General features: G+C 33.1%; 1 protein-coding gene across 2 annotated transcripts in view; it reads right to left on the bottom strand.

Annotated features, from left to right (window-relative positions):
- Positions 1 to 15,386, bottom strand: part of USH2A (usherin) — a 785,943-nt gene that overhangs the window by 646,822 nt on the left and 123,735 nt on the right. For both annotated transcript variants that reach the window (XM_037985560.2, XM_007988447.3), the window contains 2 exons: positions 5,710 to 5,905; positions 2,841 to 2,971 (listed from right to left, as the gene is read on the bottom strand). In XM_037985560.2, the coding sequence (XP_037841488.2) occupies positions 2,841 to 2,971; positions 5,710 to 5,905 (327 nt within the window). The remainder of the gene's footprint in view (positions 1 to 2,840; positions 2,972 to 5,709; positions 5,906 to 15,386) is intronic.

The following is a 15,386-nucleotide window of genomic DNA, read 5'->3' as shown; positions in this document are numbered from 1 at the left end:
CATGTGGAATTGTAAGTCTATTAAATCTATTCTTCTGGCCAGGCATGCTGGCTCATGCCTATAATCCTAGCACTTTGGGAAGCCAAGGTGGGTGGGAGTTTGAGACCCGTCTGGCCAACATGGTGAAACTCCGTTTCTACTAAAAATACAAAAAATAAAAAATAAAAAAAAATAGCCAGGTATGGGTGGTGAGCATCTGCAATTCCAGCTACTCAGGAGCCTGAGGCAGAAGAATAGCTTGAACCCCAGAGGTGGAGGTTCCAGTGAGCCAAGATCATGCCACTGCACTCCAGCCTGGGTGACAGAGCGAGACTCTGTCTCTAAATAAATAAACAAATAAAAACCTCTTTTTCTTTACAACTTACTCTGTCTCAGGTGTTTCTTCACAGCCGTATAAAAATGGACAAATACATGGAGTATTCTAGTAAAACTTTAAAGAGTAATTAACACCAGTTCTGCATTTCTTATAGGAAAATAACAGGAAGGAAGATTTTGTAATTCATTTTATGAGAGTATTATCCTTATAACAAAATGAAGCAAACACAATATATAAAAACAAAACCATAGAGCAATATTTCTTGTGAATACAGATGTAAAATCCTTAGCAAAATTTTAGCAAATAGAATTTAACAATATATGAAAATAATTACACACAAAGATACACGCAAAGGTGGTTTTGTTCCAGGGATGCAATGCTAGTTCAACATTTGAAAACCAAGCAATATATTCCACTTTATTAACAAACTAAAGAAAAAATGGTCACATGATCATAATAATTGATGCAGAAATAGCAGCTGACAAAATTCAACACCTTTCATAAAAAACACTCTCAGAAAAACTAGGAATAGAGAAAAACTTCTCCAACTTAAAAAATAACAAGAGCTACAGCTAATATCCTGCTTATAAATGGTACAATCTTTCAAAATTCCATCCAATAATTTGATCCACTTTATAAGATGTTAAAGAAAGAAATCTAGAGCCAGTGGCATGCTGAAGTACTGTGCACTGGTTCATAAGAGCAGATTAAGTACATCTCTTCTGAATTCCATGTTCAGTGACATCTCACTGGTAAATTGAAATTGATTGTGGTGGGCTTTTTTTTCTTAGTCAGTTGTTAATTATTTACAAGCACAGAACCACCCAAAGTTGTCTAGCATCCCTATAAAATGGACTTGAAATAGAAGTTTGAATTCAGAAAAATCAGGTTTCAATTTCTTGTAGATCTGAATGGTGAAATGGAAAGACAAATCTGATGCACTGTAACTCAAATAGGTTAGACATATAACTGAGATTCTGGGAGGTAAAACTATAGTTTACAGTCTTCCTATACTATATAACAAAGCTCTTGACCTTAGATTTTCAGGGAGAAAAACTGTTCTGCAAGTGAAAATTTACATAATGCTCAGATTATTGTAGTGACCATCTTAAATGACAATCTAACTATAAGACCAGGGCTTAGAGAATCTCTCTTTATTCATTCAACATTTATGTGACAAATACGTATTGGGGGCTTTTTATATGACCAAAACTGTTCTGTTTATGTTGGACAGAGAGGAAAAAAGTAAACAAATAAATTAATTTTACGAAGTCTGTAATGAGAATAACATGGGATGATGTAAAAGACTTAAGAATGTTTTGTAATTGGGTGGTCAGCAAAGATATCTCAAAATATAATATATCAATATTTGAATGATAAGCAAAAGATAGCCATGCTGAAAACTCAGGGTAGATGTGTAAAAATGAGATATAATTTAAAGATATAGTCAGAGTTTACTAATTAATATATGTAAAACTGTAGTATGACTTTCTGAGAAAACAGTCCCTCAATATTATAAAATAAAAATAGTAGAAATTGTCTTTATTAATAATTTTTCTACTCTTCAGCTTTCTAATGAAGCATATAATGCCCCCTTATTAACACATGATGGTTACTCTGAAGGTGTTTGAATCCATATTTTGTCTTGGTTTATATTTGTCTTTTGTTTGGGAAAGCAATTTTTAAGGAATTCTCAAAATTATATGAGAAAGATATTTTGTCTTGTATGTATTATGTTCACAATATAACTTTTTAACAAATGTTCTATAACTGGATTGTGGTTTATGCTCCTAGCCTTATTTATTTATAACCGAATATACAATTGTTAAAAATTAATACAGTCATTGAATTGATTCTTCAAAGTAAATTTCTCCTTTACCAATTTTCACAATTTTCACTTATTAGTATTATCAGAACAGGTAAAAATTTCAACTTAAATAAGAAGCTTATTTTTCTGCTTGAGGTAGGATTCATGAACCGAGGTTAGTTAGAATCTGTGTGCATGTAGACTAGACATCAATATTTGTGATGTAAGTAATAAAAATGTTTTAAAATTATAAAAAATCCATTGTACTTTTAAGAGGGAAAGTTAGACTAAGAAATTTAGAAGCAAGACTATCATAATTTCCATTTGGCTCTAAGTGTAAGTGACTTTTGCTATACGATCTTCTATGGAATTTTTGGAGAAACTATTCTTGTTTATTTATATTGTGTATTAATATTAATTCACCAATCATTCTAAGACATATACCCCAATTTACTTGGAACCTCTACCCTTCGATGTTTTGACATTTGTAAAATTAAAACTAAAATAAGCCTTTTTATATGCAAAGGACCACCAAACTAGTGCTATATTTCATGTCCATACTAAAAGTTGCACAGGGACAACCATCTCTTTGAAATGCAAATGCACATAGAGGATTTCCTGGTAAATGCAGTCTTCAATTCTACTAGTGAAATAACATCCAAATAAGTTTCTGGCAGACAGAGTAATCCTTTACCTTAAATACTCAGAAAAACTCACCTGATCGCAAAGAATGCTACCATTTCTAGCACCAACTTTATCACAGTCACAGGGTTTGCAAACATCTATGGCTGAAGGATCTGCACCAACTTGTCGGAAAAAGTAATCCTTGCACAGCTCACAGTTCCTTCCTGCATCAGGGAAAGGTTATGCATTATGACTTCTAATTCATTAAAATCAGCTGCATAATTCAAAATTAAAGACTGTATTCCTTTGAGGGAATTCTATAATTTTCGGGACGTCCATTTTAATGCACCTTTCATCTCTACCTGCCAATTTAGTGATCCAGAGCATATGAAACAATGAACCTGTTACAAACTGTGCTTTACTTCATTAAACTCCCATCTGTTATATAATACCACACTTCTAAAAAGCTGTGCTTTATAGGGGTCCATACATTTGGAAAGAGTTTGTTCCTAAACTTAAAACTTTATGTCTAGGACCAGGCACTTTATCTAAATTCAATACAGTATGAGAAATTTCTACATATGTGGTAGATGATACTTATATAATAAGAAGCAAGTAGGTATGTAGTACTGGAAATATTTTTCTGGAACTCAATCATGTAAAATGGGAGACTTTTCTTAATATAATTTATTATTCTGTAGTTAACACAATTAAAAACAAATGATTATGTTAGTGGCCATTATTTTTCACTTCAAAGATTGAAATAGAAATTCATTATATTTAGATATACCAAGTACTTTTCATATTGAATACTAGAATAGCCTGGCATATTAGATATATTAGGTAATTCCTATAGTTTATAATTTATAATTGCAAATTTCCCTTGCTATGTTATGTAATAAAAAAACCCTAAACTACAAGGAGTTTCTAAAGTTAACATGAGTAGTATATAAGATAATTGAAGTAAGCTGAAATAAAACTTAAGGCTATCAATTTCCCCTTTAAACATGACGTAATTTGCTCAAAAAAATGTTGAAATTGGCCCAATATTAGAAGACTACAGAAATAATCAAGTGAAAACTCATATTCTGATAGATATTGACTATTGGGCTAATTAAAAATTAAACTGATTTATAATATTTCTAGACTATTTCCATTTACATATGCTGTTGACTACCAAATCTATACCTCCAATTTAGAAATTCTCTTTTATTTATCAATTAATGAATATTTATTGTGTGATTACCATGTACCAAATACTGTGTTAAGTGCTGTGCAACATAGTAGTGAACTAAATACACAATACCCATTGCATTTCTTTCACAAAGCTCTCTTACAGTCTAGGAGGTAAGAGGAATCTTAACTAAATAATACCGGGAGTAATACACATTTATAAACCATGATAAGCATAGTTGTCACTAACATGTATAAATGATTCTGATCTTCTCTAAAGCATCACGAGAGGATTTCCTTGAAGAAAAGAGCTTCAGAACTGTGTTTCCAACTGCCCCCAGGAGTTTCTCCCATGTCTCTTGGAAACAGAGTGAACATATCCACAACAGAACTTGCCATCTTCTCCCTCATCTCAATCCTCCTGTATTTTCTATCTCAATGGTTGGCACCAACGTTGAGCCTACGGCTCAAGCTAGAATGTAATGCTAGGTATCAGTCTTGGCTCTCCTTCCTGCCCTTGCCTGCACTCTGCTCACAAAACACTCATTTTTTTATCTTAAATATCTTTTGGATCTATTTCTCTGTATCCACACCATCGAAATGTATTCTGACATTATTTCTCACCTGGACTATTGCAGAATCTCACTAACTGGTTTTCACCAACTATTCTAACCCTCTGCAATCCATTTTTCACTTTATAACCTGGTGTATCTTTTAAAAACAAGTAACTGATTATGCCCCTTTCCCATATAAAACCTTGACCTTAGATAAAAGCCAAATGCTTTATCATGGCTCCAGAGTTCTCTATGATCTTGCCCTGCCTTCCTTCCTAGTATCTCTTCTTACCACCAGCCATTTGCCCATCTTTCAGTTTTTCAAAGGTGTCACATTTCTCTTTCCTCTAGGCCACTGCACAAAATATTTCCCTAATTGTAAGCCTTAGTTCACCATCTTAATCCTTCCACTGGTTAACTCCAACTGTACTTGCCCTATCTTAGCAATCATCAGACAACTTTGTAATCATTCCTTTCAATAGTCTGTCTTTCCCACTGTACAATAACCCAAAGACAGACAATTCATTGTCTTATTCATCTTCATGTCCCCAGCACCTACCCAAGATCTTGTAATATTTAAGTTATCAATAATCAGCTAATAAATGGATTCATGCTTAGGAGTACCACTTTGAAACCCATCAGACATATGCTATTATATTTTACAAATTCAGATGTTGGCCATTTCTTGCCTTTCAAGAAAAGGATGGTATTTTTCGATGACTAGTCAAATGCTTTGTAGTTTTAGAACAGGACTTTATCATGATCTCTATTTAATTAGTGTTTTCAAAAAGAGTATTCTCAGATTACCAGTGTCCATGCCAAATCTGAATGAATGTAATCTCCACATGAGAATCCAGACATAAAGGACAATAAAGGGGACAAAAGGAAATTTATTTTAAGGATATTTGTTCAAAGTTTGCATTCCTGAGTTATTCTAAATATGGTTGTGGTTTAGTCAAATGGTGTGAACTCTTTAAAAAACAAAACAAAATAAAATAACAACAACAAAATTCTTTTCCTGAGAAGATATAGTTTAAGACTAGAGTGCTACTTCTGAAAACTACCTAGTGATTTGGAAATAGAAAGATTTGGTGAACCAGCTTTGGTTTTCAAACTTAACAGTATGAAAGTATATTCTTAAATAATATAGCAATAACATAATTTAAAATAATATCCATTGTAGATAGAAGCACACAGGCCTCCAAGACCAGCTCAGGAATTTATTTGCTACTTACCTGTAGTGTTATGCTCACAATCATTACAAACTCCTCCTCCCCCTCTGAAGTGCTCAAAAGGAAATGGGTCTACAGAGACGTTGTAATAGCAGCTTTTGGAATGGCTGTTGCACTGACAACGTTTACAATTGAAAGCGTGAACTTGATCACCTTGGCGGAAAGGCTTGTCATTATAAAGAGGCAAGCAGCGATCACACTAGAACAAAAAGTATCAGAATAGTAAAGAAACTTAAAGCTAAGATTTCCTTCCATTTTATTGAGAGGCTAGGCCTTTCACCAGATGTAAAGCACATATCAGTGAGTAAAAAGTCAGCAATTGTTTTGTTTGAAAAATATATTGTAAGTCAGAAATAGCATATTTATGGGCATAGTACGGTAGAATTGTAAAAGCGATCATGCAAGCTTGAACCATGCAAAATGATCTTTTTTTTTTTCTTAATTTTTAATTTTTGTGGGTACATAGTAGGTGTATGTATTTATGGGCTACATGGGATGTTTTGAAAAAGACATACAATGCGATATCATCACATCTTGGAAAATGGGATATCTATCCCCTCAAGTGTTTATCCTTTGTGTTACAAACATGTAAAGTGATCTTAACAATCAACAGGAAAGGTTATGATAGTTCTAAGACTGTAAAACTTCAACATGTTAAAAACTCCCCACTGCCGGTTATAAATGTAAGTAAATAAACCAGTAAAAACGACCATTTATTTAGTACTCTATAATTTAAAACATTAAAAAACCGGAGAAGTTGTTTTACTCCTTTGCAAAATACTAAAAGTACTTTGAACAGTGCTTGCCTTCATCTCACCTACAACTTACCACACTGAACATGAGCATGTTTTTTTTTAATTTTTTTAATTTTTTAAAATTTTTTTATTTTTTTCTGAGACGGAGTCTCACTGCGTCCCCCAGGCTGGAGTGCAGTGGCGCGATCTCGGCTCACTGCAAGCTCCGCCTCCCGGGTTCACGCCACTACAGTAGTCCCAGCTACAGGTGCCCACCACCACGCCTGGCTAATTTTTTTGTATTTTTAGTAGAGACGGGGTTTCAATGTGTTAGCCAAGATGGTCTGGATCTCCTGACCTCGTGATCCACCCGCCTCGGCCTCCCAAAGTGTTGGGATTACAGGCGTGAGCCACCGCACCCGGCCACATCTTTTCTATGCCTTGGTGAATTGCCACGCTCCTTTCTAAGTTTGAATCAGCTTCCAACATTTTAACTTTTATACTTTTAGTGTTGTGAAGTACCTGTGAGAATTCCTCTAATGTGAAGTGTTTGGGATGTCACTTCCTCCAGGACATCTTCACCCTATTCGTGGCAAGCACTTTCCTCACTTAGGTTAAGTTCACCTTTACTAAGAAGCTCTGGTTACATGTTCAGAATCCCTCAATCCTCAGTAGTGAGTATTTCTTCTATGACTCCACTTAGGTCTAATTTGAGTTTTACTTCAAGTATTTTCTTTGTTTGCAGTGCTTTCCTCTTTGCTGTCCAATTCCTCTTCTTTTTTGAATATCTGTGTTTGTAAAGTGTCACTCGTGTTTATCACTCACAAGGAGGCAACAAAACCACACGCTTCTCTGTCTATGAATAAACTGAATAATAGATGTGTAGTGCACAATCACCAACAGATTTTGAAAAAAATAAACATGATTGGTCACTGACCACAATGTGCATCTCTTATTTTATGTGGTAATTTGTGGATTGCAGAGCCAGCAGCAATGTTTGTTTATGTAATTACTCACAGTAATATTCAATGTTACCTGACACTTGAGCTACATTGTTGGAGGACTGGAGCATTTAACTAAACTATGGTAACTGATATTCATACATATCAGAATTGTGTAAGGAGAGAACTGCCTGTATAACCGTGAGAAAAAATTTACTCAAATTACATAATAGATCTGTCACGTACTGAAACAAATAAAAAAACCTGGATATATGTTTTATAATTAATTATTTCAACTTTCTAATATAAATACAATTTATGGACAAAGCACAATTTTTTCCATACATTTAAATAACAGTTCCACTGAACTGAGTTTAGTATAGCTATAGACATATAAAAAGTATTCTTTATAAAATAAAGGCAGGAAGTAGAAAATTAAAAGCACTGTAATTTGACTAGCAAATGGTAAGTCAAAATGTCAACATGAGTCAATTTCTTTCAAATTTGTATATGCATATATTTTTTCTTTACAAAATTATGAATATATGTGGGTATTGTGTTATTAAACATCATATATTTTGTATTACTACATAGTTTTGTGTTATTAAACATCATGTATTTTGCTGCATTATTTCTTATATTTCTAAGATAACATTCAACCATTTTGCAATCATTACACATTTAGTTTTTTTTCCATTTTCTTTTGGGGATGGGGAGTGGGTATATATCTAAGTATTACCTTAAGAAAATTATGAGATGAAATTACATTATCAAAGCATATAGACATTTTAAACATTTTGTTAAATATGGTCAAATTCCTTCTAGAAAAATTAAACTCATACTCATGCCAGCAATATCTGAGAATGTCCATTTTCTTGTGTTCTGCCCATAATTGTTATATTTTCACTATTTTGATTTTAGATAATATGTCAATTACTGTTTTAGTATGTATGTCTTTGGATACTAGTAATGCCAAGCAATCTTCACCTAGTTCTTGGTTAGATATAGTCCTTTTTGAGAAAATTGTTCATTTTTCTTTAGTATACTGTTTTTTAATTGACTTTAAAGATTTTATCAGATATTAGAATTTTCCTTTACCTGTAAAATAGTGAAGATTTAGTTCATAATTTTAAATATACATTTATATTTACTTCCTTCCCCTACTTTATTGGCCAGAATTTTCAGCATAATAGTTAATTTATATAGTATAGTAGTGTGATAGGCATAATTATCTTTTTACTCATTTTAATGAAAATATCTATAATGTTATAGCTTTTATAGTATTGACTATTGATTTTACATAGACAATTTTTATCATTTTAAACCAGAAATTGCTACTTCGAAACAAGCAATATGGATTTTATGTAAAAAAAATAAAAAATATATTGTCAGTTTTATTATATGTTCTGACTTAATTGTTTGACCTATTGAATTGATAAATTATATAATAGGTTAGTAGGTTAATTAGAGTCTGTGCTTGCATTTTTTAATAAACCCAACCTCATTAATAGTAAATAATGCCAAGTACAAAGAAATTTAGGAATTTTACATTTATAATCATAAATAAGATTTAACTAGGTTTTTATAAAGACTTTTATTAAAATAAATACATCTTAGAATTTTAATAGGTAATTATATGTATTTGTATTTATAACACTAATTTTAATATCTGAATGATCAGAAAATTCTCATTTTGCATACACACTAAAACTATTACATTTTATCAAATTATATTTCATGTAAAGTACAATCAATTCAAGATAAGATTTATAAGAAGTAAATACCAAGATTTCTGAAAATCACTTTTCTCACTCTCCATTTGCTGTGAAATACTTAATGTGACTTCCCTAAGTGCCCAGCGTATGCCAGAGTTACATGTTAAATTATGAATCAGGAGAGTCAAACCATGTAAAGTAATGTCTCTCTGTTTATCCATAATAATGGTCCTTTGTTCTTTGTTTTATATTAACATTGTTAAAAACTATTTTCACATTGGGACAACAAAGGTTATTCTATTGCTCTATTTTAATATAGAATAAATAGTAATAAATAGTATTTTAGAACAGTTTGACATATTTCATAATCATTATTGGAACATACACTTGTCAAAAGCATTTTTTTTTTTTTTTTTTGGCAGTATTTACTTTTCCCTGCTAGTTCAATTTCTTCATTTAACAATCTTAAAGGGAGAAGATAAAAGATAAGAATTTAGTTGTCTAGTGTGTTGCTGTTTAATGGCATTTCAAAATTTTAGCATGAAAACAAAATGAGTTTTTTCTACTTAGCTGGGGAGAGAGAAGACAAAAAGGAGAAAAATAGTAAGAATGTAAACATTAGGTCACAATGTTTACATCAGGTAGTGCTACATTTTAATAATTGGCAAAAAATAATTCACCCTTTTGGTCATTATAGAATGGTCAAGTTAAACTCTATGGTCAATTAAAATATCACTGTAATATTATTTTTGGAGTGATAAAGATTCTTTTTCCCCACAGCCATTTGCAACCCTTTAGGCTAAAGTAGTTGTCCTTCTTCTCGTCTCTCCGAGTACTCTGCTAATACCTCAATCTTGCTCCTGTCAGTCTACTAAAATGGTTGTCTTTTGTATATGTATGTTTCAGGAAACACAAGTTATTGACTTTATATTCTCTGTGTCATCCACGCATTAGGAGCATGATAGACAATTGCTAAGCTGTTAACTGACAATTCACAATTAATAAAGATATTACTGTCCAAAGAAAGTTGTTCTTGAGGGAATTTAGAGAGGAGACAGAATGGGGACAATTCACAAACAAGGTGACATTTATGTAAAGTCTTCAGAATTGACTGTTATGTGATGATTTGCAATAAAAGCCACTTATAAATATAAAATGAAACTCACTTTATAAAAGAAGAATATGTGGAAACCATTAAAATATTGTCAGCTATGGGTCTCTAGCCAATAAAATTTAAAGTGGGGAAATTGACCTCTTTACATTTCCCTCATCAGCAATACCCATATGCAAATCAAATTTATTTCATAAAATCAAAAGTTAGAGATTTAGGTACAGGTTGGGAGTCAGACAGCTTAGTTCTATTATTGGTGCTGCTGTTTACTAACCACAAAAAGGCCACTGTGAAAAGTAACATTAAATACATACTCTCATGTGATGAGTACACTCTCATTTGATGAGTGTATACTCTGGTTACTATATTAAGCATTTAAAATGGGTTGTTTCATTGAATCCTTTAGGCCTGGGTGATACAATATCTCACATCTAATTTCTGTTTCTTGATTTGCTAGCCCTGTGTTCTTGTGTAATTGCCTGTACCTCTTTAATTCTTATTTTTCTCACTTATAACATGACAGTAATAATACTCCTCTCATAAGGTTGCTGTAAAGACCAATCAATTATCAAAGTGCTTGTCACACAGTTGGCCCTCAGCAAACTTGCCTACTACTTTGATTGCTATTGGATTCACAACAGAGGATTAAAGAGGTTAAGTAACATGAACAACGACAATGGACAGTTAGTCCTAGAGTCCTCTTTACTTCTATGAATATCAGTTTCATCATGTCCAAAACGAAGATAACTTAATGGAATGTCTTACTTATATCTGACTCAAAATAATCTTTGGATAAGTGGTGATACATAAATAATGCCCAAAACAAAGCCTGGAAGTTACTACACGCTGAAACCTGAAAGTCAGAAGATGGAAGAGTAGGAAAAAGAAGGAAGAGAAGGCTAAAAACCCAACAGAATTGTTGATCTCAAGTTTGAGTAGCACCAGCAGTATGTGACTATCACTATGCTATATATAGTCTATAATCATTAAAAGATGATTCTGTGATTATAAATGCACTGGTCTATGATCTGCTTTGGAGGAGGTAGCCTACAGAGTGGAACAGGAAGAAATTTATGATCAAAATTTATTTCTGGTCAATTTGGTCCTCTGTATCTACAACTACAGAAGAGGTCCTATCTATCGACAATACTTCCTAGAAGCCATCAGACATAACTATTACTTCTTCTAGTAGCCCTATGTATGGGGAAGATACGTTCTAATTGGATAAATGAAAGAATAGATGAAAATTTGCCTTCTGACTTTTTGGATTTGAAGGAGAGAAATAAGCTCATTAAGCTGTCTTCCCCAGTTCAATTAGCCATGCAACTAACCTGATTCTCAATATTTTAAAAACCCCATTCCATTGTAAAACTTTTGCCAAAGGCAAAATTTTGTTGTAACAAAATGCCCTGAGCCTATTTTTCTCTTGACTTCAAAGCATTCTCATTGAATAATTTGTTTACTCTATGGTGGTTTTTATTATTCAAGTTGTGCTTTCTTAAATATAAGTTGGTAAAAGTGATGAGATGGAAACTGTGGTCCTGTCATACTGATTTCAGATGCAGTTTGTCTTTTACAAAACAATTGCTGGCTGTTTGAGTTTGGGATATTGCCTACATGAGTTAGTGAAGCAAATCCAGCAAAAGTATTCCTTTGCTATTTCTAGGAGGACATTTTTGCTTTTTGATTATAATCTTTAAGAAATACAACTTCAGATTTTATACTTAACATCAGCCCAAAAGCCATTATCAAAAAACGTAACTGTAAATAAGACTGGACTAAATGTTGTGTCAATGTTCCAAAGACACCATCATGGCTGCCTTAGTGTTTGAAGCCAAAGACAAATTTTACCACTGACCTATTGGAATGGTTCTGGTCCCACCAAGCTACTTGTTATTGAAAATGGCTGGCCTTTCTTTTGTGGAGAATAAAAACCCTGCAGATATATGGGTAATCTGTTTGGTTTTCCTTGAGAAAACAAGCATAGCTGTTATTTTTTGATTCTCAAATTAATATTTTTTAGATTATGATGATACCAGGATAACAAGAATTTGTAGAAAGGGCCAGTTCAGAACACTGCTTATAGGAGAGGAGTTTATCCATTCCTTTTAGGAGGAGCAACATATGTATACATTCCATGGGACCCAGAAATTCCACTGAGAATTTAGGAGAACACGTTTTTAAAGCCGCTTGATAAAGATTTTCTGTTTTAATAATGGGGTGTTGATAATACTGAAGAAAAGGAAAAATTAAATGCCCAAAAGCAAGAGAGTAGTTTAAAATGTCCTAATTCTTAAAAAAAAAAAAAAATAAGGCTAACATTTATCAATATAAATAGAGAAAGATATTCATAATACAGTTTGAATTTAAAATCAAGTTAAAAATAATATATAGAGCATAATCCTCTATTCTAGATAAAGGTAGATTTAGCTATAGATATAAATATACAATTTTAAGAAGATAGAGACAGATGAGACAGGTTTACTTATAATAACAATAACATAATGACTGAAAGTATATAAGCTAAGAGTATTAGCTGGGGTTATCAACAGGTGGAAGGTTTACAGATAAAGTTTATCACTTTATTTTTTCCACAGTGTACATTTATTACTAATGTATTAAAAATTAAGGGCAAATAAAATGTAACTGCATGAATGGTTACAAGATAATTACACAACTTTGCATGTAACATTTCACTAAGGAAAGCTAAGAAAATTAACATGTTTCAGTTTTAAATTACACACAGATGAGCAAAAAACTGCAGAAAAAATGATTCTCTTTTCAAGTAGTATGTAGGCTAAAAGGTTTTTGAGCCACCAGTAAACAGAGTATGATTTGTAAAAGAGATACATTTTTTCAAAACAATGGGATTAATATACAGAAGCAAAGATTTTGAGAGACGATGCCTAAATTTGTTTTAAAATTTGATTTAAAATATACACAACTAAATGACACACCAACGCCTATTTGGGTGTTTGATCCTAAAGATGATACTGTTCTATTATCATTTTGTGTGGTTTAAAAAGACAGATAGAAGGAATACTTTGTAGTCTACTCTTTGATTACAAAGTTTCATAAAGTGTTAAATTCTTGGTCCCATAATTGTTTCTTAACAACTCCTTTCAGATAATACAAGGATAACCACGACAAAATGGAAGAAATAATAATTGGTAAGTGCATTATAATTTTTGAATTCTCATAATTTTCATCTACCTTTCCTACCAGTGATTTTAAAGTTTGATTTAAAATCAAGAACACTGTATCTTATATTTTATGCAGCTCCCGAAGCAAATGGTTTTCTATTTCATGTTTTCCCAATCTCCAGTTGATCATTTGTCTCTTTCAATTATGTTTCGGTTTCTTCTGTAACAACTGGATTCCCCCGATATGTCCCTGAATGCTCAAATTATGAGATTAGACAATGGCTATATCAGGGTCAAGGACCTTTATCACTGATTCATTTAACTGCTTTCATTTTGATAGCTTTTTAAAGGCTACTAATCAACTCTGCTAAGTTGCAGCCAAATACTTTGACATGTTCAGGTACGAAAATCATTGAATAATCATTGAATCTAGAAGACACTGATGAAATTTATTTTATTACATTATCTTCTAATAATACACAATGACAGTTCTTTCTTCTGGATCATTAAACTGAAGTATAATATTCCTTTGTTACTATTACAGAGCAGCAGCAAAGACAATCTTTCAAAGATAACCCATAGTCTCCAAAGCATTTTATCAACTCCACTCCCAACAGACTCAGTTTTCTTTCTTTTTTTTTTTTTTTTTTGGAGACAAAGAACAGAGTCCTACTCTGTTGCCCAGGCTGGAGCCCAGGTACTATATGGGCTCACTGAAACCTCCACCACCCGCATACGAGAGATTCTCATGCCTCAGCCTCCCGAGTAGCTGGGACTACAGGTGCACACCACCATGTCCAGCTAATTTTTGTATTTTTTAGTAGAGAGACCTTGTTGCCCAGGCTCGTCTCAAACTCCTGACCTCGAGCAATCCGCCCACCTCGGCCTACCAAAGTTCTGGGATTGCAGGCATGAGCCACCGTGACAAGCTACACACTCAATTTTATTTATTTCTTAACACCTTCAAATTTACAGAGATAGTAGAAACTTGTGTAAAGTACAAGTTAAAGTAATTTAACTACAGGAGCAATTTATTTATTCAGTAACTTATCTAACAATCTTAAATGCCTACTATGTATCTTTGAAAAAAAGAAGGATAAAAAATGTCCTCTTAGACAAAGATACATAAAGTCCTTGCTAAAGGTTGGGGGTTAGGAAGAAAATTTCCTCTCAAGGTCCCAAGAGCTCCCAGTGTCAATGACCTTTGGAAACTTAAGTTCATAATGATCACAATGAGTCATCGAAAACAATTTGTCTTCAATGTGTTAAGGAGCCCTAGAACATAGTAGGTACTCAGTTTATGTGTCTGGATGTTCTCCTTCAGAGACCTCACTTCTAATCTCCATGTTTATACTGACTTCAGGGACAGAAAATAGTATTCCAGGGAGAGAGGGGTTGACTGGAGTCACTCTGGTTCAGTCCATCTTTTCTTTCTGCTGAGTCTAAACTGGACAGCAAAGCCCTAGAAACCAAAGGATGTAGTTATTCCACTCTTGGCTATAAAATTTAGAGATATGGATGCAGCACTGCCTATGTGAGAAGGAGAGAAAGACAATCTGCTTCAAAGTGAGAGATCATAAAATGATCACTTTTTAGTACTGTTACAGTACTGCTCACTGAATAAAAGAAGTAATCTTTTAAACTATTCCCAGAGGGCCTGAATGAATTGGAGACCCTCTAAAAATCTGTACATTTTCCCTTTCTCATCAGTAGAAACCAGCCCCCTATGTTGGAAATGTTAAGAGACTAAATCTCTAATAATAGTAATTGTCCTCCAGCTCTATTCAAGGCTTCCCCTTTCCTTTGGCTGGAGCGATTCAACTGTAATTCAAAGGATCCAGTTTCACTGTGATTTGTCTACTAGGTAGAGAAATCGTCTTTATAAACATAGAAACTGCAGTGTGTTTCAGGTATCTTGTTGCCAATAGAAGTGTCCCTAGGTAGCTCTAATGTTCCCCTGACAAAGGTAATGTTAGACAAACTTGTTAATTTATTATCAGTGATAGATTTCAGAGGGGGACACAGATAAAGTGCCC

The sequence above is a fragment of the Chlorocebus sabaeus genome, chromosome 25 (genome assembly GCF_047675955.1).
Source record: "Chlorocebus sabaeus isolate Y175 chromosome 25, mChlSab1.0.hap1, whole genome shotgun sequence".
Taxonomy (NCBI): Eukaryota; Metazoa; Chordata; class Mammalia; order Primates; family Cercopithecidae; genus Chlorocebus; species Chlorocebus sabaeus.
The sequence above is the reverse complement of the archived record's forward strand: the minus strand, read 5'-3'. Positions and strand labels throughout refer to the sequence as shown.